Source organism: Grampus griseus (genome assembly GCF_964374135.1).
Source record: "Grampus griseus genome assembly, chromosome: 1".
Classification (NCBI taxonomy): Eukaryota; Metazoa; Chordata; class Mammalia; order Artiodactyla; family Delphinidae; genus Grampus; species Grampus griseus.
Window position 1 is genome coordinate 53,784,074 of NC_139017.1, and position 27,721 is coordinate 53,811,794.

At 37.8% G+C, this 27,721-nt stretch overlaps 1 protein-coding gene across 11 annotated transcripts in view; it reads left to right on the forward strand.

The window, feature by feature from the left end:
• Nucleotides 1-27,721, forward strand: part of PRRC2C (proline rich coiled-coil 2C) — a 98,713-nt gene that overhangs the window by 31,315 nt on the left and 39,677 nt on the right. For all 11 annotated transcript variants that reach the window (XM_082670460.1, XM_082670465.1, XM_082670467.1 and 8 more), the window contains exons 5-16: nt 476-601; nt 2,557-2,777; nt 6,904-6,986; nt 7,585-7,718; nt 7,799-7,886; nt 8,919-9,063; nt 10,584-10,637; nt 14,999-15,632; nt 21,941-22,110; nt 22,566-22,821; nt 23,844-24,054; nt 25,267-27,519. In XM_082670460.1, coding sequence (XP_082526586.1) covers nt 476-601; nt 2,557-2,777; nt 6,904-6,986; nt 7,585-7,718; nt 7,799-7,886; nt 8,919-9,063; nt 10,584-10,637; nt 14,999-15,632; nt 21,941-22,110; nt 22,566-22,821; nt 23,844-24,054; nt 25,267-27,519 — 4,375 coding nt within the window. The remainder of the gene's footprint in view (nt 1-475; nt 602-2,556; nt 2,778-6,903; nt 6,987-7,584; nt 7,719-7,798; nt 7,887-8,918; nt 9,064-10,583; nt 10,638-14,998; nt 15,633-21,940; nt 22,111-22,565; nt 22,822-23,843; nt 24,055-25,266; nt 27,520-27,721) is intronic.

A 27,721-nucleotide genomic window follows, 5' to 3' on the forward strand; every position in this document is an offset into this window, starting at 1 on the left:
GAATGAGTGAATAGTGAGGTGCAATCAGTATCTCTGCAATAAATTAAAATGAAGCATTTTAGTCTCACCATGATACTTGTAGTGTTGATTCATAAATTCTATTTTAGCAGTATTATTTGAACTGATTCTTAGAGTTATTTATTAGTAAAGGAATTTTACTTATGTTGAAAATGAAAGGAGTCATAATAAAAGAGAAACAAGTGAAATTCTCCTTACTTTCCTCATTATCTTTAATGAGTCCACTGGAACAATGTCTGGCAGATTCCTTTCTTAGATTTTTATTTCCTCATGGCTGTTCATTAACTTTCCAAGGGATTCTAATTCTAGATAAATTTAAAAGTTTTATGGATACAAACAGTCATCATTGAAATGTGGAATAAATTATCAAAAAAAGACAGAGCTCTATCCTGGGAGGGTTTTTGAATTATCTTCAGTATAAAAGTTACATGTAAGGTTTTTTTAAAAATATCCATAGGAATCCAGGTGAATAGTCATTTTCAGCAAGAATTTCCCAGCCTGCAGGCAGCTGGGGATCAAGAAAAAAAAGAAAAAGAATCAGTTGATGACAGCTATGGACCTGGACCCAGTTTACGCCCACCAAGTAAGAATACTTTCTATTTAATAAAAATACAGAATGAGATTATATTTGTGTTTTATCTTGTGATATAACCTCCTGTCTGCTATTGTTGTATGTATGATGACTCACCTAGTTTGAAAAGGCAGATAGTAACTGTAGTTGCTTGCCACTCAAGTATGGTTTTTACATGAACAGCATCAGTTTAACTTGAGAACTTGTTGGAAGTATATGTCTTGGGCCTCACACCCAACCTACTAAATCAAAAGTCGGCATTTTAACAAGATGCCTAGGTGACTTGGTTGCACATCAATATTTGGTCATTTTTACAATAGTAAAATTTTTTAGCACACCTCCCCAATATGCAAATATTTGTTTATAATTTATATCCATTCGTTTGCTTTCTGTTAATATTCTGAAATCAAACCGAGGAACCAGTCAATTTGGATAGTAAGAGATACTCGTATTATGTACATTATAAAGCAGAAACTAAAAATAGAAATATAAAATCTTTGAGAGATTTTAAAACATCTTATTAATTATATTGGATTCATAGTGTTGTCACCAAATATCTCAAAGAACCCTGTACCATGTACAGGGAAGTTCCTATTTACAGTAATGATTACAAATTCATGTTTTTGATAACCTAATACATTTTCTATCTCTTTGGCTCATTTCTTGCCAGGTCTGGGTAAATCACCTTTTTTAATTTTTATTTTTAATTACTGTAATGTGGTTGATGAGTTTGTATTAGGAATAGATGTGTCAGCTCCACTGTTCTCTTGTTTAGTTTCTTTTCACCAGTTACCTGTTGCTGTGTAACAAATTTGGCAGCTTAAAAAGACAAACTGAACTGGGCTTACCATTTCACACAGTATCTGAGGGTCAGGAATCTGGGAGCCACTTAGCTGGGGGTTCTAGCTCAGGTTTTGTTGGTTCTCTGTCAGCAGAATTGCAGTGAAACTGTCATCCGATGCTGACTTGACTAGGGCTGCTGTTTTAAGCTCTCTCATGGTGGCTCATTTGTATGTGGGCGGCTCACAACGGATTTCCTCAGAAAAAATAAGGAGGGACAGACAGACATCTCTCACCCGAGATGGAACCCCTAGGCTTTCATAGCCTGTTCTCAGAGAAGACAGCCAACACTCCTGCCTTATTCTACAGGTTACACAGACCAATCCTGGTACACTGCTGAGAGGGGACTACACAGGGTGTGAATAGCAGGAGGTAGAGACCATTCGAACCAAACAAGGTTTCCTTGTAAAACCATTTATCTCTTTTATTTGGTTAAGTGTAGTTGAATCAGGTAATGCAGTCACTAAATCTGCTCACTTGGGCACATGTAACTAGCAATAGTAGACTGAAAACGAATGAGAGCATGCATCACTGTCAGTCCTTCTGGGTTATGGAACTCCCTCTGCCCTTCTTCAGGACACCTCAGGTATAACAGTGATTTTAATCTCTGTATCAAAAATTGGTGAAGCTTAATAGGGAAGTTCTAATATTTTCTTCCCTGACCCCAGTATTTGCTTTTGGTGGTACCCTCTGAGGCAGGGGTCCCCAACCCTTGGGCCGCAGACCAGTACCAGTCCACAGCCTGTTAGGAACCAGGCCACACAGCAGGAGGTGAGCGGCTGGCGAGTGAGGAAGCTTCATCTGCCGCTCCCCATCACTCGCATTACCACCTGAACCATTACCCCCCTCCCCCTGTTTGTGGAAAAATTGTCTTCCATGAAACCGGTCCCTGGTGGCAAAAAGGTTGGGGACCGCTGCTCTGAGGTACATCCTCTCTGCTTTGGAAGCCACTGCTCTTGACTACCTAAACACCTTCAAAGTCTAAATTTCTAGTACAGCCTAGATTAGACTTTCACTATTCCTTCACTATGCTTACTTGCTTAACTTCTCTTGAAATGTGCCTAGTTTGGTTTCACTCTGTTCCATTTTCAGATTTTTTTCTTATTTTTTCTCTCTCTTCATACCAGATGTTGCTTGTTGGAGAGATGGTGGTAAATCTGCTAGTTCGCCTTTAACATCTGACCAAGATGAAAAGTCTGGCCAGGATGAAAGCACGACTGGAACATCAGAGCAAAATGATATCCTCAAAGTGGTGGAAAAGAGGATAGCTTGTGGTCCTCCACAGGCTAAACTGAATGGACAACAGCCTGCCCTTGCTTCTCAATACAGAGCTATGATGCCTTCTTACGTGAGTATTGTTGAATCAGCAAGTGGTTAAAAAAGAGGTTTTTGATCTGGATTCCAAGGAAAGAATTGGAATGGGAAAAAGTTGAAGTCTTTATTTTCATTAACATCTAATTAAAAATTAAAATTTTCTTTGATTATGAATTTAGGAATCAAATCACAGAAAGTATCAGTACCCATGTTTTATCCTTAGGGATCATAGGTATTTTCATATCACATTACATTGTTTTTAGGTATTGCAAATATTGTTTATACTCAGCATTCCTTCAAAATAGTTATTAGTGTTATTTAATGAAGCACATACATTACTGTATCACAAATTTGTTTTTTAAATATTGTGGTAACAGAATTTTAGTATAATTGTTTCCTTAGTAATACTGTGTTTTTAATTATACATTTAAAAACATTTCTGTGAGAAGAGGTCCGTAAGATTTATCAGACTGCCAGAGGGGTTGTTCATGGCACAAGAAAAGGATAATACCTGCTTTAGTTCTAAAGTTTTTATTAGTATACCTTGAATTTTTTAAAAAAACTTTTTATAATGGAATATTTTTAACATTCAAAAATAGAAATGATAAAAGAAAGCCTGAGCTTTCTTCCTCCCATAACTACCATACATCTTCAATGGTTATCGATTTGTGGTCCATCTTTTTTACCTGTTTCTCACCACCTGGGATTACTAAAATCCTAGATATATCATCTCATCCATATATATTTTAGGTTATATTTTAAAAGATAAAGACTAGGGAAACGTCCACAGTGCCATTACCACACCTAAAAAGAAATTCTTATTTATTTATTTATTCATTTAATTTTTTTTATTTTGGCTGCATGGGGTCTTCGTTGCTGCGTGCGGGCTTTCTCTAGTTGTGGTGAGCGGGAGCTACTCTTTGTTGAGGTGCATGGGCTTCTCATTGCAGTGGCTTCTCTTGTTGTGGAACACAGGCTCTAGGCTTGCAGGCTTCAGTAGTTGCGGCATGTGAGCTCAGTAGTTGTGGCTTGCAGACTCTAGAGCGCAGGCTCAGTAATTGTGGCACACAGGCTTAATTGCTCCGCGGCATGTGGGATCTTCTTGGACCAGGGATCGAACCCGTGTCCCCTGCATTGGCAGGTGGATTCTTAACCACTGTGCCACCAGGGAAGTCCCTGAAAATTCTTTTTAAAATACCAAGTCAATATTCTAGTTTCCCTGATTATCTCATAATTAGGATCCAGGTAACATCTATTCTTGAGATGGTTTATATTTTTGTTAGTAATCTTGTTATCTATGGGTACCTCTTTTCCTTTATCGCTTGTTTTCTTTGGAGCATATCTATTACAATTTATTTGTTTTCCTGTGCAGTTTCTCATAGTCTGGATTTTGCTGATTCCATCTTTGTAGTTTCATTTAATATATACTTCTGAGGGGAATTCCCTGGCAGTCCAGTGGTTAAGACTCCACACTCGCAATACAGGCACGGGTTCGATCCCTGGTCAGGGAACTAAGATCCTGCATGCCACACGGTGCAGCCAAAAAGAAAAAAGAAACAAAACTTAATAGTGGTTGCTTCTTGGGCAGGGGAAATTTAAAAAATAAACAAATATATATATATATATATATACACACACACAGACACACACACACACACATATACACGCACACACATATATATATACTTTTGACCCCCATATTTCCTATAAATTAGTAGTTAGATTTGGTGCCCTCATTCATTCGTTTGCTCTCAGTCTACTGTGAAATTATATGGCAAGTTACATGTGCTCAAGTAAATAACTTTACATTTTTTGAGAAAACCATTAATCTCAAAGGAAAGAACAATCTAGTTCATACATTTATTTTTCTTATTACTTAACTCCTAAGTAGTCAAGGTCCAACCATATTTTCTATTTTTTCTTTGTATCATTATTACTTAACCATTCTAAGGTAGAGGGAAATAAATTATTAAATACAATTACTTGTTAAATATTTTCTTAAAAATTTGGGGTGTATGATAAAACAATCTTATGTGCTAACCTGACCTTGAATAATGATTTGCATCCAAATACTTGTCTCCTAAGATTTTTCAAATTGTGCTTCCAAGGACCCCTGCCTGAATTTCCAGGCGTAGGGGTGGAATGGGATAAGGGGGAAAGGTGAGACCAAGTGAGCTTTGTTCCCAATTTCATCAATGAGTTTATTCAAATAAAACGTTTCACTAAACAAAAACATTTAAAACACCATTATTATGTGTTGAGAACTTATAGTTGTTTCTGCATTTTTTTTTTTTTTTCTGGCTGTGTTGGGTCTTCGTTGCTGCGCGCGGGCTTTCTCTAGTTGCGCGAGCATGGGCTACTCTTCGTTGCAGTGTGTGGGCTTCTAATTGCGGTGGCTTCTTGTTGCGGAGCACAGGCTCTAGGCGTGTGGGCTTCAGTAGTTGCGGCATGCAGGTCCTAGAGCACATGGGCTTCAGTAGTTGCGGCGTGCAGGCTCAGTAGTTGCAGCGTACGGGCTCTAGGGCACGCAGGCTTCTGTAGTTGTGGCTCGCAGGCTCTAAAAAGTTGGCGTGTATGTAACTCTAGTGCAGGCTCAGTAGTTGTGGTGCAGGGCTTAGTTGCTCTGTGGCATGTGGGATCTTCCAAGACTAGGAATCAAACCCATGTGCCCTGCATTGGCAGGCGGATTCTTAACCACTGCTTCTTGTTGCGGAGCACAGGCTCTAGGCACGGGCTTCAGTAGTTGCGGCACGTGGGCCCTAGAGTGCATGGGATTCAGTAGTTGCGGTGTGCGGGCTCTAGGGCACGCGCTTCAGTAGTTGTGGCTCGCAGGCTCTAAAAAGTTGGGGTGTATGCAACTCTAGTGCAGGCTCAGTAGTGTGGCACACGGGCTTAGTTACTCTGTGGCATGTGGGATCTTCCAGGACTAGGAATCAAACCTGTGTCCCCTGCGTTGGCAGGCGGATTCTTAACCACTGCACCACCAGGGGAGTCCCCTGTTTATGCAGTTTTTGTGGCAAATTCGTAAATTTCAAACATTTATTAATACCACATGAAATTAATACCTATGCCTAAATAATCAGAAAGATCTAATGCAACTTATCCTATGAACATTTGCCTCCAATAGTGTATTTGCTAATTTCAGTGTAAAGTGTGATGCAACCGAAAATTCTGCAGAGTGTTCCCCAAACAAAAAGCGTCTCCTGTTGTGTTTCAGCTGTTGTTTATCTTAATTAACTTTTGCTCCAACCCTGCTTAGAAATTTCTTGTTTACACAGCACAATCATATAAACATAGCCTTTCTTCTAGTATAAAGTAATTCCCTCATCAGTTTTTTTTAAAGAAAAACTAAACTATTTCAGGATATAAATTATGTATTTAAGATAATACAATTTCATTTTTTTAAACATAATTTAACCTGGATATAAGCAAATAGTAAATAATCAAGCACTCCTTGACACTTCTTCCCTTCCAAATCATAGGATGAATCCTTTGGTGTTATTATTTGTCTTCATAATCTTAGAATTCTCCTAAAGTCAGATTCTCAAAGCCAAGTTCCCGTGGAGAGCATCATCTTTGCGCCTCTGTATATAATTACTATCTGTGTAATGACTCAGAATCCACCTATGCCCCACCCATAGAAAATCTCTCAATTAGCTCCCTACCCACTTCCTCCTTCAACTCTGTTGGGTTATGGACTATCCTTTTATCTGAACTGAGTTCCTCTTTATCAGCAAATCTGCAAATCTACTCTTGCATTAGGATGAGGTCTCACATTATATCATGTCAAGTATTGATATTTGAACTTGGTTAAGAAACTGAAGTTTTCTGGGGTGCATGCATGTCGTCGTTTTTACTTTTTCATTTCAGTACACAGTCATTTTTATGTAACTTAATTAATGGGATAACAGAAGTTCTTAATAAGATGTGTCCTAGTTATTACCTGTATTTGTAATGACTTGTTGGAGGCAGTAGATATTTAAATGGCTTGTTATTGAGGGTGAATGATCATCTATACCAGTAGATAAAATTATTTATTGACAGTACTGTTTATTTTAATCATTTCTATAAATTATAATTTCAGGCTTAGTCAGGGTGATCTTTTTTTAAAAAAATAACTGGGTAGCTAGATTTTATCAATTTTTGTTTCTTTTATACAGATGTTTCAGCAGTATCCAAGGATGGCCTATCCTCCTCTACATGGTCCCATGAGGTTTCCACCTTCTTTAACTGAAACAAACAAGTAAGACTATTAAATGATTAAAGTTTGCAGGGTATATGTATACTTGTTAAGATTTTCTGGAGGTTGAGTGGATTATGGGGATTTATTTTTCTGTCCTCAAGGTGCATTTACCATTAACAAGTAATTGGCTAACTTTCGTAAGACAGAACAAAAATACTTTATTCTTCTAAAACTTTAAATCAGCTGACATAAAATTCTAAAAACTGAAAATTGTGGCCCCAAAAATGTATGGCACTTGTTTACTCCTTCCTTCCATGATGTTGATAACCCCCATTCTCTTTTTTTTTTTGCTTAGTGTATTTTGAGATTAGTATTAGTCTTAGCCATATCATCCTTTAACATATATTTGTTTTATTTTAGATGTTTGAAAACTTTGCTATTAAATATCTGCATAAGAAATATAATTATGTATTATCTTAAATTTCTTTGTTAATTTTATAATCTCTTCATACATGTCAGGTGCAAAATATTTTGTATATCACGGTATAGAAAACTAATGCTGAATTGAAATGAACTAAATTCCAGTCTTTTAATATTTTCCTAATTTAGTATCATTAAAACTTAGTATCCTTTTCTCTCATAACCTGTCACTGGTTAGAGGCCTTCGAGGAAGAGGCCCACCTCCTTCATGGGCCTCTGAGCCTGAACGCCCCTCCATCCTTAGTGCATCAGAACTGAAGGAGCTTGATAAATTTGATAATCTAGATGCTGAAGCTGATGAAGGTTGGGCAGGTAAGAGGCAAGATTAATTAAGCACTTTTAGTTTTTAGATGCTTTGAAACAGTCAATCTGAGTTCTCCTTAATTTAATAGGTGCTCAGATGGAAGTAGATTATACAGAACAGCTGAATTTCAGTGATGATGATGAGCAGGGAAGTAGTAGTCCTAAAGAAAACAACAGGTAAGTTGTGATATCTCTTACTAATAATAGTATGAATTTGTTGATGTGACATGAGCCATTTACGCAGAGAGGTTTCATTAATAGGTATTTGTTCCCCGCTTACAGAATTTCTACATTCTACCCCAAGGAGTTTTACTGAGTGGGAAGGCGATTAATGAGCCAAATTTTAAAAGTACAGATAATCAAGGAATTAAGAGTTTGATGTTTCTAAAGAAAATACATATTTTTAAAAAGAAGCTATTTAGATGCTTGTCATCTAATTGGAAATATTTTGAGAAACCGTATTTGGGACTATTTAAAACTTGTTACTTACTTGACCTGATCCATATTTATAAAATTGGAGAAAAATTACTTGGGTTACAACAGCTGCTTCAAGTCTTTGATTTTTTTTAAACTTAGCAAGGAGCAATAAGGTCTTTGAAAATAGGAGCTTTTTCTCTTTTTTTCTGGAATGTAGGGGCATCAGAGTCAGGAATATATGGGTTATGTAACATAAAAATTGGGGTCTTAAGATAAACAGGAGTTTGCATGCACATATTGGTATAATTTTTCAGCCATAGTGTTATAATACACTGCTGTTTCGTGATCAGTTGTGAGATGCCTACTAAAAATACTGTAGTTTGATTTCTCTTTTCCATTAAATCAGAACAAATTAGAATACATTAATTAATTAATTATCTGGAATATTGGTTGTGCTCAGATGAGAGTTTTGGGTGGGGGTAATAGAAAATGATGGAATCATATTGTGTGTCAGGTGTGAGTGTCCGTATTTGATAAGTACTATATCGCATCTTGTATCTTGTAGTGATAAATCTGGCCAAGCCCAGGCCCCATCACATTATAGATATATAGCATATATTTCTTGAATGAATAAATTAACACTGCTAGGTTACAACACCATCTCATTCCTTGATACATTTTCCCCCTGAAATTGTATGGAAATAATGTCTTTTTTACGTTGAGAAAATGCATTTACTTGTGGTACATTCTGTCCACTCTATTTTTTATTTCACCTGGATTTTGATTCTTCAGTGAGGATCAAGGTTCAAAAGCCTCTGTAAACACTGAAAACCGAAAAGAAGCAGATGAAGTTTTCAACACTAAGTCATCTTCTCAGATACCTGCCCATCCATCAGTAGCAAAAGGTCCCTATGGGAAAGGACCTCCACTTAATCAGGTTTGTTGGACTCATGGAGATTCTTGTCACTGCAGACAAGTGACAAGGATGAATTAATCATAATCATAGAGTTAGTTGGAAAAAGACCTAGGGAATGGAAACTATATATTTTTTCTTAAATAGCTCTAGACCTAAACCATAATTTTATTCCATACCAACAGGAATTATCAATGCAGTAGCTAAAATTATAAAGTAGAAACTAAAGTTTCACTCTTCCTTCTTAGAGCAGCTTGGGCATGTCAGAGTGGAGGGATAAATTGTTTTTCCAAACTAACATAACTGAAGTGCTTTATAGTTTACTGAATGCTTTGTAAATCCTAGTTAGTATTCATGTGTGAAATTGTATGTTATCTGAGTAGGGAAATCACACTAGGGAGTAGAGCAGTCTATGTAGTCTGAGCCATTTTGAAGAATGTTGTTAAAAGGGGGGAAGTATGTGGGCAACAGATACACTTGATCCTACCTCAAAGATGTAGCAAGAACTGCACTGCAAAGTGAGAATTTAACAGGGCTATCTTCCAGAGAGCCTACTTAAGTAATTCATAGTATACTCAGCATGTATTTGTTGAATTCATACCAAACAGATGGAGGAATCGGTGCCTTCAGGGAGGTAAAAGTAAGTAGCTAACAGTGCCGTGATAGGGTGCACATAGTTCTTAGAAAATTCTATGTAAAACATTTCACAAAAGACTTGATACTTGAAGCAGGAATTAGCCAGTAAACAGAGGGAAGAGGGTGCTTCCAAGCAGTGGGAACATGTTCAGGGTAGAGAAGTATAGTAAAGCATGGCCTAATCAAGAAGTCCCCAACAGTTTGACGTGGGAGAGGAGTAAGAGAGCTATGTAAGAACTAGTAGTTGTTAAGTCTTGTATGCTATACAAGAGGTTTGAATTTTATTCTTAAGGCATTGGTTAGCCATTGGAAAATAAATTTGTGAATTCTGGAAAAGAAGGATTTTTAAAGTAATTTTTAAATAAAATCTGTTGTTTTGTGTGATTTTTAACTTACTGGCATAATGGGGAATGATAAAAGAATAGAAAAATATAGACCATATCTTGATGTTTTGATTTGCATGCGTGTGACACTGATATGTATAATAACAAGTGAATAGTCTATATATATCTGGTTCCAATGTTTTAGATGTTTCTTTTCCTTATATAAATTTGAAAGGTTTAGTTTGCCATTAGAAAAAATATTGGGTTTATGTAAATAAAAATTTGAAATTAGAGGCATACTTCTTCACAGCCAGATTACCTGGGCTAAAATTCTAGAATTTGTACACTAAGATTCTACTCTTAAAGTTAATTTGAGATTGTAACCTTAATTAAAGTGGCTGAGTGATTGTATAGAACATAAAGTTATTTTGTAGAGACTGATGTACTTTTATTTAAAAAGAGAAAAGGATAAAGGTGTTTTACTTTTTGCAGTCTTTTGGTCTCACTGAAAAACATTGCAATCAGAAATATTTCAAGTAGATATTTTTTTATCTTACTTTGTAAAAATCCTTTTCTTAATAATAGGAACGTGGACCATCTTCACACTTGCCACCACCTCCAAAGTTGCTTGCACAGCAGGTAAATTTTAACTAAATGCTTGTTAATGGTCTGTGTGTATTATTCGCCCTATTTGTTTTAATGGAAACGTCCTCTGTGTGTTTCTTATTTATAATTTTTATGAAACAGTTGTTGACTTTACTTTGTAGCTCCTGCACGTCTTCCTCTTTAGCCTGTCCCTCTTCCTTCTCAGCTGATAAGCATATTCCTAATTTTTCTAAGAAAATAAGAAGCAGCTCTTCTTCCCATTTGAGTACCCTTCCTGGTCTGACTTCTTTCCTGTTGCCTTTGCTCCTGAGGACGACCCTTCTACTTGTTCTCTGGATCCCATCTTCTATCAGTTACCAGTAATATTCTCTCTCATCTTTAAAAAAAAGTTTTAAACACCAACCCTTCTTTAACTCCCACTACACTCCATTTCCCCAGTTTCCTACCTGTATCTCTGTTCCCCTTCATGGCAAAATTGTTTTAGTGAGCTGTTTACACTTACTGGCTTCACTTTGTCTCTCATTAACCCTCTCCAGTTATGTTCTCATCTCCCCACTATACCTTTGAAACTGTTAGTATCAAGGTTAGTAATGACTGTTGCATCTTGCCAAATACAGTTCTCTTGTATTCATTTACAAGATTACTCATCTCAGCAGCAGTTGACATAGTTAATCTTTTCATCCCTCCATCCTTCTTAAAACTTTTTGAAAACTTGCTTTTGAGACATCATACTGTTTTGTTCTCTTTTTAAAATTTATATTCCTTTTGGACCTCCTATACTTAAACCTTTGGGTGTCGGAGGGCTCAGGGCTGTGTTCTCATTTCTTTTTCTAACTATATTCTTTCCCTGGGGGATCATCTGATGGCACTCAGTAAGTTTCTTGAGCCCTTAAAGCTCTATCCTGACTTCGAAAGTCATGTATTCAACAGTCGGCTCAGCATTTCCACTTGGATCTCTGGTAGATATCTGACAGTTAATAGTCCAAACCATAACAACCCCCACCCACACTTAGGCAGTTCAGCTACTGTCTTCCCTATCTTAGATAATGACATTGCTGAGGTTAAAACGTGGAAGTCACTCTTAAATCTTTCTTCTTTTTTACCTTACATCCAACCTAATCTATCAGCAAATTGTCACCTCTACCTTTAGAATATATTCCTATACTGAGTACTTGCTGCCACCAGATATATTTCATTTGGACTTAACAGGTCGTCTTGTTTTCCTGTCTTGCTGCCTTCTCACCCACTACGTCCACCCCGAATTCTCCTATAGCAGATATAACTTTAAATATGTATATATTTATATATCTTATATTACATGTATATGTTTTACATACACACACACACACACACACACACACACATACATACATACACTAGGTCAGTTATTCCTTGCTCAGGTTCTTTTCATGGTCTTTAAAGTTTCTGTCTCCTTTTCTGACTTCATCTACTTTTCTCCCTCTCTGTTCTTACCACACAAGCTTTATTGCTCTTGTTTTAATTTTACCCTCAAGACATTTTATTTGCTGTTGCCTCTAACCAGAAGACTCTTTCCAAGGTTCTTGCTGTGGTCGAGTTCTTTGCTCAGGTGTTAACAATGCACAGGCCTTCCCTGATCACTGTACAGTGACAGTGCACATACCATCACCATCACCGTCATCTCCACCAGTCATTTTCCTTTTAACCACTGAATGCTCTTTGTAGCATTTCTATACACATAGAAGCTAAGACTAAAACATCTAGCAGAAAATGTAGAAGAAAGTCTTTATGAACTTGGGCCAACAAAAATGTCTTAGATAAGACAAAAAATTCAAGAATTAGAAAGAAAAAGGAAATCGATCAGTTGGACTTTGAAATACATCTCTAAGGCGAAGAAAAGATATCACAGGAAAAATATTAATACATCTGACGAAGAACTTGTATGGGGGTGTGTGTGTATTTAAAAGCCCTTACAAGTCAATAATAAGACAAAAAGTCCAACAAAATGATTTGGACATTCACTTCATAAAATAAGGTATACAAATGGCCAATAAGCACATGAAAAGATGTTCAGTATCTTTAGTCAGCAGGAAAATGGAAAGTAAAACCACATTGAAATTCTGTTACACATCCAGAATTTAAAAGGCTGATGACACCAAATATTGGGGAGGATGCAGAGCAGGTGACACCCTCATATATTGCTCATGGAGCTGTAAAACCTTGTAATCAATTTGGAAAACAGTTTGGCAGTTTCTTATAAAGTGAAACACATAGTTACTATATGACTTGGCAGTTCCACTCTTAGGTACTCATCTAAGAGGAATGAAAACATACATTTACACAAAGACTTAGGCATGAATGACCATAGCTGTCTTATATCTAGTTAAAAAAAAACTAGAAGCGGGCTCCCCTGGTGGCGCAGTGGTTGAGAGTCTGCCTGCCGATGCTGGGGACACAGGTTCATGCCCCGGTCCGGGAAGATCCCACATGCCGCGGGGCGGTTAGGCCCGTGAGCCATGGCCACTGAGCCTGCGCATCTGGAGCCTGTGCTCCGCAACTGGAGAGGCCACAACAGTGAGAGGCCCGCGTACCGCAAAAAAACAAAACAACAACAACAAAAAAACTAGAAGCAATCCGTATGTTCATCCACAGATGAAACAATATGCCTATGATGCCATACTACGCAGCAATAGAATGGAGTAAACTCCTGCTACACACAGTGACCTCAGAACCATTACCCTGAATGCAAGAAGCCAGATACAAAACAGTATATAACTTGATGTATCCATTTTTGTGAAATTTTAGGAAAGGCAGATCTACTCTATACTGCCAGAAGTAGATTGCTGGTTGCTTGAGGTCAGGGATGCAGGCAGAGGACTGATGAAAATGCTCTATATGTTGATTGGGGCAGTAGTTACCTAAGTTTATCATTTGTCCAAACTCATCAAACTATACAGTTAAAATATATATATCACATTTTATGTAAATTATACTTCAGTGAAGTTGCTTTTTAAAAAATGCTTACTCTCTGAATTTACAGTGTAAATTAGGTGTGTTTATATAATTACTTTGTTTTTGCAGCTTGTCTTTCAAGCTATAGATGAAGTAACTAAATACCAGAGAGATTAAACGGTTTGCCTAAGACAGCACTGTTAGTAAATGGTAGCCTGGATTCATGGTTTGTTTGGGTTTTTTGTTTTGTATTCAGTCCAGTGTTTTCACCATATCATTATTTTCTCTTTTGTAGGGATTCTGACTAATGGCTTTTAAGGTTTCTTCATCCTAATACTATTAAAAATCTTTTTTGTGGCTGCGTCACTGAGCACGGGCTTCTCATTGCAGTGGCTTCTCTTGTTGCGGAGAACGGGCTCTAGGTGCTCAGGCTTCAGTAGTTACAGCACATGGACTCAGTAGTTGTGGCACGTGGGCCCTAGAGCACGTGCACTTCAGTAGTTGCGGTGTGTGGGCTCATAGTTGCGGCATGTGGGCTCTAGAGTGCAAGCTCAGTAGCTGTGGCGCATGGGCTTAGTTGCTCCACGGCATGTGGGATCTTCCCAGACCAGGGCTCAAACCTGTGTCCCCTGCATTGACAGGCGGATTCTTAGCTGCTGCGCCACCACAGAAGTCTCCAAAATCAATATTTTTTAAACAAATTTTTTAGTTCCTTGATATTGCAGCTCTTCATGTGCTTTTTTCATCCTGCTTGTCTTTGCAAAGTTGCTGGCATTTTTAGGCTTTGTAGTAATTGTTTTAGAACACGTTAGTTGAAAATTAAATCATTAATACTCAGCCTCTCAGGTCATCCTCCCATTCTTCACCATGGGATCTAGATACGCCTTTCTGGATCTTTCAGTTTAAAGATAGAATTCTCTCTACCCAAGCTGCTTTTTAGGAATTTCCTCTCCTTTGGCATGTCAGCAGCAGCAATGTCTCCATGTCCTTTACTTAGCATCTTTGACTGTGTGCTCTTTCCTTGTAACTGTATCTCAACCTTCTCAGGGCTCATGTGGTGCCATGTTGCATCTTTATGGACTTCTTTTCTCCCTCTTTAGGCATTCCATCTCTGGAAGTTCCTGCTAAAGCACTCACATTCTAAATTTCCTTTGTCTCTAAATATAGATTTTGAAATTCATGTTGTGGCAATTTCTAATTTTATTCAACAAATACTGAGTGAGCGGTAATGTCTGGCACAGTAAATAGGTACACTCTCAGTAAATATTTATTAGATGGCTGGATTAATTATTCTCGAAAATTAACTAGATTTACTGTTTTCCCCACATTGTTACTTGTTTACATTTTAACGTGTATGTTTTTCAGGAAAATTTCTGACACACTGGAGAATTTTGCTCCTGCTCCGTGTCTGTGATATATCCTTTGTTGTCATACTCATCTGATAATTTATCTTAACGTTTCAGCATCCTCCTCCAGACCGACAGGCAGTACCTGGAAGACCAGGCCCTTTCCCCCCTAAGCAACAGGTTCCGGATGAAGATGAAATATGGAAGCAAAGAAGAAGACAACAGTCAGAACTTTCTGCAGCAGTGGAACGTGCTCGTAAACGGCGTGAAGAGGAAGAGCGAAGAATGGAAGAGCAAAGGAAAGCAGCATGTGCAGAGAAGCTTAAACGATTAGACGAAAAGCTTGGTATAGTGGACAAACAACCCTCTCCAGAGGAAATTAGAGAAAGGGAGCGAGAAAAAGAACGAGAAAAGGAACGGGAACGTGAGAAAGAACTTGAAAAAGAACAAGAATGGGAGCGAGAGAAGGAGCGGGAAAAAGAAAGGGAAAGGCAACAGGAGAAGGAAAAAGAACTGGAGCGAGAGCAGGAAATACAGAGAGAAATGGAGAAGGAAAGAAAGCAAGAAAAAGAGAAAGAACTAGAACGGCAGCAAGAAAAGGAAAAAGAACTGCAGAAGATGAAAGAACAGGAAAAGGAATGTGAGTTGGAGAAGAAAGAAAGGGAGAAGGTGGAGGAAAAAATTGAACACAAAGAACCTACTTTAGAGCCTATGGTAGAAAAACCAGAAAGTGAAAACAGCTGTAACAAAGGTATGACAGTCTTGTTTGTCTTTATATAAGCTTTACAAAAGGCTTCATGTTACATGTGGATATTGGATATTTTTGTATTTTTAAAATATGTAATCCGAATAAAAGTGATTAGTGTTTTTTGGATAAGGTTGAATTTTATTGGATACTTTAAAATGTTTTTTTCTGTAATTTTTTTTATTATGATAAAATACATGTAACATAAAGTTTAGCATCTTAACCATTTTTAGGTGTACAGTTCAGTGGTATTAAAAACATTCATAATGAACCATCACTACCATCCATCTCCCGAACTCTTTTCATCTTTTTTTTTTTTTTTTTTTTGCGGTACACGGGCCTCTCACTGTTGTGGCCTCTCCTGTTGCGGAGCACAGGCTCCAGACGCGCAGGCTCAGCGGCCATGGCTCACGGGCCCAGCCGCTCCATGGCATGTGGGATCTTCCTGGACCGGGGCACGAACCCACGTCCCCTGCATCGGCAGGCGGACTCTCAACCACTGCGCCACCAGGGAGGCCCCTCTTTTCATCTTCTTAAATTGAAATTCTGTATCCATTAAACAGTAACTCTCCCCAGCCCCTCCCTGGATGGTGATTCTGCTTTCTTTCTGTGTAAGTTTGACTATTCTCAGTACCTCACGTAAGTGGAATCATACAGTATTTGTCATTTTGTAACTGGCTTTTTTTGCTTAGCATAATGTCCTTAAGTTTCGTCCATTGTAGCATATTACAGAATTTCCTTCCTTTTTAAGGCTACTAATCATCATATAAATACACACACACACCACATTTTGCTTACCTAATCTGTTGATGGACACTTGGGTTGATTTCATGTTTTACCTATTTTAAATAACACTGATGTGACTGTGAGTGTACAGATATCTCTTTGAGACCTTGCTTTCATTTATTTTGAGCACAGGCATACCTCAGAGATGTTGCAGGTTAGGTACCAGACCATTGCAATAAAGCAGATATGGCAATAAAGCAAGTCACATGAATTTTTTGGTTTCCCAGTGCATATAAAAGTTATGTTTACACTATTCTATAGACTATTAAGTGTGCAGTAGCATTCTGTCTAAAAATACATATATGCTGTATGTACATACCTTAACTTAAAAATACTTTATTGCTAAAAATGCTAACCATCAATGAGCCTTCAGTGAGCCATGATCTTTTTGCTGTGGGGGTGAGGGAGGGTCTTGCCTCAGTGTTGATGGCTGCTGACTGATCAGGGTGCTGAGGTGGGGGCGCTGTGGCAATGTCTTAAAATAAGACAACAGTGAAGTTTGCTACATCGATTGACTCTTCCTTCCACAAATGATTTCTTTGTAACGTCCGTTCTGTTTGATAGCATTTATCCACAGTAGATCTTCTTTCAAAATTGGAGTCAATCCTCTCAAACCCTGCCAATGCTTCACCAACTAAGTTTATGTAATAATGTTCTAAATCCTTGGTTGTCATTTCAACAGGCTTCACAGCATCTTCACTAGGAGTAGATTCCATCTCAAGAAAGCACTTTCTTTGCTCATCTGTTGGAAGCAGCTCCTTATCCATTCAAGTTTTATTGTAATATTGCAGCAATTCCACCATATCTCAGGCTCCACTTCTAATTCTAGTTCTCTTGTTGTTTCCACCACATCTGCAGTTACTTCCTCCACTGCAGTGTTGAATCCCTCAAAATTATCCAGTACTAAGTTGAATAAAAGTGGCAAAAGGAGGCACCCTTGTCTTGTTCCTCATCCTACAAAAAAAGCTTTGTCTGTCAACATTGAGTGTGGTATTAGCTGTGGGTTTCTCATAAGTGGATTTTATTCTGTTGAGGTAGTTTCCTTCTGTTCCTAGTTTGAGTATTTTTATCATAAAAATGTGTTGAATTTCGTTGAATCCTTTTCTGTGTTAATTGTGATGATCATGTGTTATTTTCCCTTCATTCTGTCAGCGTATAATATATTGATCGATTTTTGTACGTTAAACCATCCTTGCATCCCAGGAATATATCCCACTTGGTAAACGGTGTATAACACTTTCAGTATACTGCTAAATTCTGTTTTCTAGTATTGTGTCGAGAATTTTTGCATCAGTGTTCATAAGAGATATTTGTCTGTAGTTTTCTTGTAGTGTTCTTGTTTGGCTTTGGTATCAAGGTGATGCTGGCCTTATAAATGAGTTAGGAAGTGTTCCCTCCTCTTCAGTTTTTTGGAAAAGTTTGAGAATAATTGATGTTATTTGTTTAAATGTTTGGTGGAATTCGCCAGTGAAGCCATCAGGTCCAGGGCTTTTCTTTGTCGTGAGAATTTTGATTACCAAGTCAGTCTCCTTACTAGTTAAAAGTCTATTCACATTTTCTATTTCTTTGTGACTTAGTCTTGGTAGATTTTTTGTTTTTAGGAATTTGTACATTTCATCTAGGTTATCCAGTTTGTTGGTGTACAATTGTCCATAATTCTCTCATAATCCTTTTTATTTCTGTAGAATTGGTAGTATTGTCCCCATTTTCACTTCTAATTTTAGTAACTTGAGTCTCCTTTTTTCCTTAGTTCACCCCCTCCCCACCCCAGCTAAAGATTTGTCAATTTTGTTGATCTTGTCAACGAGCTAACTTTTGTTTTCATTGATTTTTCTCTGTTTTTCTATTCTCTTATTTTCTTGATCTCTGCTGTGATTTTTATTTCCTTCTAGTAACCTTGGGTTTAGTTTGTTCTTCTTATTCTCATTCCTTAAGTCGTAACTCTAGGTTACTGATTTGAGAGCTTTCCTGTTTTTTAATGTAAGCATTTATAGCTATAAATTTCCCTCTTTGCTTTGCTTTTGCTGCATCCCAGAAGTTTTGGTATGTTGTGCTTTTGTTTTCATTCATCTCATAGGTATTTTCCAATTTCCCTTGCACTTTCTTTTTTGATCTTTTGGCTGTTAAAGAGTGTATTGTTTAATTTCCACAGATTTGTGAATTGTTCAGGTTTACTTCTGGTGATTTCTAACTTCATTCCATTGTGGTTAGAGAAAATATTTTATGTGATGTCTATCTTTTTAACTCTTGAGAGATGATTTGTGGCCTAATGTGATCTGTCTTGGAAATGTCCCTCAAGAAAAATGTGTATGCTGCTTTGGGGTAGAGTGTTCTGTATATGTCTGTTGGATCTAGTTGGTTTATTAAGTCCTCTTTCCTTATTTATCTTCTGTGTGGCTATTTTAGCCATTATTGGGATTGGAATGTTGAAGCCACTATTTTTTTATATATATAAATTTGTTTGTTTGTTTATTTTTGGTTGCGTTGGGTCTTCGTTGCTGCACACGGGCTTTCTCTAGTTGCAGCAAGCTTGTGGGTACTCTTCGTTGCAGTGCGCAGGCTTCTCACTGTGATGGCTTCTCTTGTTGTGGAGCACAGGCTCTAGGCACATGGGCTCAGTAGTTGTGGTTCACGGGCTCTAGAGCGCAGGCTCAGTAGTTGTGACACATGGGCTTAGTTGCTCTGCAGCATGCGGGATCTTCCTGGACCAGGGCTCGAAGCTGTGTCCCCTGCACTGGCAGGTGGATTCTTAACCACTGAACCACCAGGGAAGACCGAAGCCTCTGACTATTAATGTGCAACTATTTATCCCCTTAATTCTGTCAGTATTTTGCTTCATACGTTTTGATGGTCTGTTACTAGGTGTATAAGTGTTTTATAATTGTTGTATCTTGCAGTATTGAACCTTTTATTAGTATTTAATGACTTTCTTTATCTCTTGTAAAACTTCTTTGATTTAAAGTCAATTTTGGGGCTTCCCTGGTGGCGCAGTGGTTGAGAGTCCGCCTGCCGATGCAGGGGACGCGGGTTCGTGCCCCGGTCCAGGAAGATCCCACATGCCGTGGAGCGGCTGGGCCCGTGAGCCATGGCCGCTGAGCCTGCACGTCGGGAGCCTGTGCTCCGCAACGGGAGAGACCACAACAGTGAGAGGCCCGCGTACCACAAAAAAAATAAAAAAAAAATAAAGTCAATTTTGTCTCATGTTAGTGTAGCCACCCTGCTCTCTTTTGGTTACTGTTTCCATGGACTATCTTTGTCCATCTTCTCATTTTCAATTTATTTACATATTTGGATCTAAAGTGAGTTTATTGTAGATACCATATAGTTAGATGACCTTTAATTCTATTTTGTCTGCAAAATTGTATTAGCTTCATAGTTAGGAGATGCTGATTCTTCTACTCTTTTCTGATTCCAAGATATTTAACTACTAAATAAAATCTCATTTGTTCACATGTGTTAATACCTCTAAAACTTAAGTTGAATAGAGGTTAATGGGAATTTTGGATTGTCGTAATTAAATGACTGTACTCTGTTCATAATTTCATATTTGTTTTTCTACCAGTGGGAATAGAAAAGCTTCCACAGGTCATTTATAAGCTTACCAGACAGTAATTATGCTTTTCGAAAAGAGCCTTTGCTGGACTTTCCTGGCAGTCCAGTGGTTAAGACTCTGCGCTTCTACCTCAGGGGGCATGGGTTCAACCCCTGACTGGGGAACTAAGGTCCTGCAAGCCACACAGCGCTGCCCAAAAAAACCCAAAGCCTTTGTTAGCTATAATCAGCTTTTTTGTTCTTTCCCAACTTAGCTTATAAACTCTAATTAATAAAACTTTGCTCCAAACTTGCTGTAAAATTCAGTCTTAATGAATAGCTTGAGTTAACAGTGATTTAAAATAGAAATAGTTTTATTTCAGTATATTTTCTGTTACGGAAATACTGAAATTTTTTTTACCTCAAAACCAATGCTCTTTCTATAAGACCCTGCTGCTTGAAGTTATAAAGCTGTTTAAAGTTTTGCTTTAAGTTTTTATCTATATTCTAGGTTACCTTCAAACTTGGTCCTTAATGTAACTATAAAAAGAGTAAGAGTGTTTTATCTCAATTTTTTTAAAAAAATAAGATACAGCCCATGTGGATTATTTGTTTAGTTACCAGATTTCACAAATTTTTATATTAAGCAGTCTAGAGATAAGTTGATATTGATAATGGGCTTTTATTATATATCTTAAGCACTTTGCTCAAAACACTCAAAAAAGGTAAAGTAAAATTTCTCACCACAGAAATGAAAAACATTTGTATACTTTAAAATTGATGAATTCTGAAAGAGAACAACCTTAGGGAATCTCATTCACAGTTAATGAGAAAGGACCATGGATTAGAAATAAGGAAATGCATTTTAGTCCTAGTTCTGCCAGTGAATACATGTAATGACCCTGATTAATTAATTTAACCATCAGCAGCCACTATATATACTTAATTAATTATGCTTTTGTTTTTAATAATCGTTATTTAGTGACACGTTTATTTTCATTCACATTTTATATGTCTTCTGATGGCAGTTTAATTTTAGCTGGGTTTATCATGAGATGTACCCATTTCATTTTTAAATGTTGCACCTACTTGGCTCTCTTTTCTCGCTAATATTTTATTTTTTTAGCATTTTTAATATTGAATGTAATACAGACAAAATGTGATTTGTGATTCTTTACTGCATCGTTTTACCATTGGCATTACATTAGCTTTCCCATTAAAATCCACCCCTAATTATCTGAGAAAAGAATTTATAGTATGCATGGCTTTGTAGTTGTGACAAATAGCATTCTCTAGAATGTATATATGGCTCTAGTTTTCTTTGGGATGAGAACATTTTTTGTGTGTGGGGGATGTGTGTGATTCTCCTTCTCGTGTATCATAATTGATACCCTTTACATAAAATAATGATTTTAAACTCTGATGACAACAGAGTGATCACCATCTATCTTCAGATATATCACAGAATAATGATTTATATATTTGAAGATAGCTGGTGATCACTGTTGTCATCAGACTTAGATTCATTAGTTTTCTTTATAGATAACATCCCCTGATCAAAAAAATTTTTAAGTAAACCAGTATGTTCTATTTTAAGTATTTATAGGCCATTTATGTTTTCACCTAAGTCCTAGAGGACCCCAAGTAAATTTTGACAGTAGTGTTAATATTTAGTGAAACAGTGCAAAATAGGTAGTATTTGAAATGGTTTATTATCACAAAATATCAAATACAGACATTTGTATGGTAAAGCATTTGGGCATGTGATTTCTGTCTTAAGAATCCAGCTTTGAGAAGGTCTAGGGTTTTGTTAATCTAATGTTACCTCATTGATGGTTACCAATATTAAAATACAAAAGTGTTTTAGAGTAAGGATGCTTTCTTCCTTGTTAACTTTTTAAATATATCAATCTAATTATTTCACTCCAGTACAAACAACATGTATTTGTCAAGTGTCGTTGATGAGTATAATTATCTTTCACCTTTTCTTTGGGCAGAGGATGACCCAGTTTTCAGTAGACAAGATAACAATCGCAGTGAAAAAGAGACCACACAAGCAGCACATGAAACAGAACCAGAGTCAGGGTCTCAGCCTCGGCCTGCTATATTATCTGGCTATTTTAAACAGTTTCAGAAGTCTTTACCACCACGATTCCAGCGGCAGCAGGTAACAATAAAAACATTTTATCTTGTATGTGTGATTAAAAAGGTTTATTGTTCAGTAGTATAAGAAATAATTTGACATAAAACTCAAAATACACAAAGCATACAAATTTTCCCTGAAAAATTTCCTCCTTTTAAATTAGTAAAAGTTTGTTGATAAGGGCTTTACTGTGAAACTTCTGTGTCGTTCCTTTTTTCCATCTGCCTCATTTATAGAAACCATCTTCCGTTCTAGGAAGTGGTTTCTGCAGTATAATTAATGAGTGATTAGTTGCTTAAGTCACGTGTAAGGCAAAATGTCATAACTTATTCTTTGTTCTTTTGTCTTGCCACCTCTCACTGTCAAATGTGTTTGGAATTCTTTTCCCTCAAGGTTTCAAAAAAGCCTGTTTTCTGATTGATTGTATTAATTTATCACATGGAACTAAAGTCTCAGATGTAAGGTCCTGCTTTTTTTAGGAACAGATGAAACAGCAGCAGTGGCAGCAGCAGCAGCAGCAGCAGCAAGGTGTACTTCCACAAACGGTTCCTTCACAGCCATCCAGTGGTGCTGTCCCTCCACCACCACACAGACCTCTTTACCAGGCCATGCAGCCTCACCCTCAGCATTTGGCTTCTATGGGTTTTGATCCAAGGTGGCTCATGATGCAGTCATACATGGATCCGCGAATGATATCAGGTAGACCTGCTATGGATATTCCACCCATTCATCCTGGTAAGTTTAAGTTGGCATTGTCTCATGGCTCACTTGCAGTTTTGCAAGTTCAAAGTTTTTCATTTTCCCCACGTTTTTAGTCTTAATTCCTTTGAGAGTTATAATCTAGTCAGAACTTAAGTAGGACTTTTTAATCATAAAATTATGTGTCTTCTCTCAGCACAGAGTAGTTAAATGCCAGGTACTGTACCAACAGTGTGGTAAGACCAAAGAGAAAATATATTTTCTCTCTTGCAAATACTATTTTAAAATTTTCAGGTGGAAAATTGCTATCTTAGTTATAATATCTGTTATTCGCTACATTGTTTTTATTCTTTCAGGTGTTTCAGCATTTGAATTTTGTCCATATATTATATATTACAGCTTTTCAATTTTCTCTGTCATTTGCCAGCCTAACACTTGGATTTCCTAATAGTTTAGCTAAAAACAAATAAAATAGCAGTCTTTATCAGAATAAATCCAGATAATCCATTACCAAGACAGTCTAGAGGAAAATTTAGAGGTGACAAAAATATGATCAAGAATCACATCTTTATTTTAAAATTTACACTGAAAATTTTAAATTTAAGAGACATAATTTATAGCATATTGATCAACTAAACTAGATTAATGGGATTTTCTATAGAAAATGTTTCTCTGAAAATTTATCACTTGGTGTAATTGTCATAATGTTTAACATGCGTAGAGTCACGGTGCTTGTTATCTGATTTTTATAGGCATTATCTTTTCTTTCCTTTAAAGTAAAATAGGCTGTTCTTATGGTTTTGCTTGCTTTGCTTCCTCAATTTTTAAATCTATTTAAAAGCAACGATAAAAATCTCATTCACAGAAAAACTCAATATAATTTTCACTGATTATTTTTTTGAATTAATCAGTTTTACTTGCCAAAAGTATTTCTTTGGTTTAAATATAGAATGTCCAAATAGTAATTAAGTAATAATGTAGATTCTACGTCTATAATGATTTTGTTTCCTTCGTTCTCCTACCCCCACCCCCCAATCTTTTTCTGATCTTTTGTATAGGAATGATGCCTCCTAAGCCATTAATGAGAAGAGACCAGATGGAAGGGTCACCGAGCAGCTCTGAGTCATTTGAGCATATAGCTCGCTCTGCAAGAGATCATGCAATTTCCCTTTCTGAGCCTCGTATGATGTGGGGGTCAGATCCCTATCCTCATACTGAGCCTCAGCAGGCCACCACTCCCAAGGCAACAGAAGAACCTGAGGATATAAGGTAATTATTAAAATTATTAGTAGACCAATAGAATATTGTGGGGAAACGAAAACTGTGTAGTCTCTCTGAAGATCTTTCTGATTTAGGACTGAGCCACCGATCTGATTTTCTCCCATTTTAGTATGCCTTATTTCATTCTAGGACGTATTTTCCTTTTTCTGGCATTTCTGTATTGATTAGGGCATTTTGTAACGTAGTTCTGTACACTTAGTTAAATGCTGAAATTCAGTGGTAGATGTTAAAATTGGCAAGATTCTGCTGTTGATTAAGTACTTGACTTGTAATGTGGCTAAAGTGTGGATGTAGTTCTTCCACTAACGAGAAATATGGTAGACATTTAATTATCGATATCTTATGGAAGTTTTCTAAGGCTGAGTTGAGGACAAACACTAATTTACAGAGTTACTATGAAGTGTCAGACAATTGGTGATCTCTAACAGTTTATAACCATGAAGTTAGAACTTCTGCCCTTTTAAGGAGTATGTTATGGTGTTTTAAAATTCTGATTCAGTGGGAAAGATGGACCTACTCTAGTGCACTCTCGTTATAAGTGGAAATGACTAGTTTCGGTCTTAAAAATTCACATCAGCATGGTCTAAACTTCCTCTTAAGGAATGAGCTTCATTTGTTTTTAATTGTGGGGGTAGAAACATAGCATATCTGCCCTCCTATCAGAATTTTAAGTGTGTAGTATAAGCATAATGTTGTACAACAGATCTCTAGAACTTTTTAATCTTGCACAACTGAAATTTTTTACCCATTTAATCATACTCATTTCCGCCTTCCTCTTAGTCCCTGGCAATCGCCTTCTGTGTGGATGAGTTTGATTACATTATATAGTATATATAAGTGGAATCATGCAACATTTGTCCTTCTGTGACTGGTTTATTTCACTTAGTGTAATGTCCTCATCCATGACATAGCATATAGCAGGATTTTCTTTCTTTTTTTAATACTAAACAACATTCTATTGTATGCATTTACCACATTTTCTTAAGCCATTCATCTGTCGGTAGGCATTTAGGTTGTTTCTATCTGTTGGCTATTATGAATAATGTTGCACTAAACTTTTTATAGAGACATATAAAGCTCTTTATGATTAGAATCCATTTTTTTCTTTTTAAATTAGAGGGGTTATTTTGCTGTACATGTACCTGTGAGAAAGATTTTTGCCTTGATGGCTGTTATTTCTTTGAATTCTCCTTATCATAGGCCTGAAGCCCCATTGGATCAGGAACAGATAACTGCTGCTTATCCAGTAGAACATAGTCAGTTAGAGGCTCATCCAAAAGCAGACTTTGTCAGAGAATCAAGTGAGACAGAAGTACAGAAGTTTTTAAGCAGATCAGTGGAAGACATTAGACCTCATCATACTGACACAAATAATCAGCCTGCTTGTTTTGATGTACCTGATCAAAAGACTGTATCCACTCAAGAAGAGCGAATTTCAGCTGGAGAAAGTCAGCCTGCCCGGAAAAGAAGTGTTTCCCATGGATCTAACCATACTCAAAAATCAGAGGAGCAGAGAAATGAGCCATCTGCAAGCATTCCTAAAGTAACTAGCAGATGCATTGATTCAAAAGAACCAGCAGAAAGGTCAGAGGAAAAACCAAAAAAAGAGGGCTTTATACGATCTTCTGAAGGACCAAAACCTGAAAAACTGTATAAATCTAAATCGGAAACTCGTTGGGGCCCAAGGCCTAGCTCCAACAGAAGAGAAGAAGGTAATGATAGGCCTGTGAGAAGATCAGGTCCTATTAAAAAACCTATACTTAGAGATATGAAAGAAGAACGAGAGCAAAGGAAGGAGAAAGAAGGAGAAAAGGGAGAAAAGGTCACCGAAAAAATGGCAAAACCTGAAAAGACAGAAAAGAAAGAGCCTCTTCCTCCACCCCCACCACCTGTAACACCGCTTCAGCCACAGTCGGTTCCACTGCCACCTCAACCAGAACCAGAGAAATTTCCTTCAGTAGAAACTTCACCTTCAACTTTGGTGCAAAAGCCACCTCAGGATACTGAGAAGCCTTTGGAACCTGTAAGTAGTGTTGAGGTAGAGCCTGCAGCTAAAACTGTAAACCAGCAAACTGTCCCAGCACCAACAGTCAAGGAAGAAAAGCAACCTGAGAAAGTCATCAGCAAAGACCTTGTTACAGAGAGGTCTCGACCAGATTTAAGACCAACCGCTAAGAAAGAATCAGCTTTACCCCCTAGGGCCTATTGGAAAGAAGCTAGAGATAGAGATTGGTTTCCAGATCAAGGGTACAGAGGTCGAGGCCGAGGTGAATATTACTCCAGGGGGCGAAGCTATAGAGGCTCTTATGGAGGGCGTGGCCGGGGTGGTAGAGGACACACTCGAGACTATCCTCAGTATAGAGACAGTAAGCCACGAGCAGAGCATGTGCCCCCAGGGCCCCTCAGACAGCGAGAAGAAAGTGAAACACGAAGTGAGAGCTCTGATTTTGAAGTAGTTCCCAAAAGAAGAAGACAGCGAGGTTCAGAGACTGACACGGACAGTGAAATTCATGAAAGTGCAAGTGACAAGGATAGTTTAAGCAAAGGTAAACTTCCCAAAAGAGAGGAACGGTCTGAAAACAAAAAACCTGTAAAGCCTCCATCTTCTTTCAAGCCTGAAAATCATGTCCGAATAGATAGTAGACCTCTAGAAAAACCTTTTGTAAGGGATGATGATAAATCTAAACCAGGCTTCCTTCCTAAAGGAGAGCCTACAAGGCGAGGCAGAGGGGGAACATTCAGACGTGGTGGAAGGGATCCTGGAGGTCGCCCGTCACGCCCTTCTACTTTACGAAGACCTGCTTATCGGGACAATCAGTGGAACCCAAGGCAGGCAGAAGCTCCTAAACCAGATGATGGAGAGCCACCAAGAAGACATGAGCAGTTTATTCCTATGCCAGCAGATAAACGGCCTCCAAAATTTGAGCGAAAATTTGACCCAGCTAGAGAGAGGCCCCGAAGGCAGCGTCCTACCCGACCACCGAGGCAAGATAAACCTCCCCGATTTAGACGACTAAGAGAGAGGGAGGCTGCTTCAAAAACCAATGAGGTGGCAGTGCCCACAAATGGCACAGTTAGTAATGTGGTTCAAGAACCAGTTAATACTGCTGGGGATGTTTCTGGGAATAAGACACCAGACTTATCTAATCAGAACTCTTCAGATCAGGCAAATGAAGAATGGGAAACAGCTTCTGAAAGCAGTGATTTCAATGAGAGGCGTGAAAGGGATGAAAAAAAAAATGCTGATTTGAATGCACAAGTGGTTGTGAAGGCTGGAGAGAATGTTTTACCTCCAAAAAGGGAAATAGCAAAGAGAAGTTTTTCTAGTCAGAGACCTGGCATAGATCGCCAGAATCGGCGTGGCAACAATGGTCCACCCAAATCCGGAAGGAATTTCTCAGGTCCTAGGAATGAAAGAAGAAGTGGCCCACCATCAAAAAGTGGAAAACGAGGGTGAGTATTTTGTGTTAGATATAATTACTTACGCAACTTCTCTTTTTTTTTTTTGGCCGCCATGCGGCTTGTGGGATCTTAGTTCCCTGACCAGGGATTGAACCTGGGCCCTCGGCAGTGAAAGCACAGAGTCCTAACCACTGGACCACCAGGGAATTCCCTAGTTTTGTACCTTTAGCGAAGCTAAAAGTATACTTCTTGG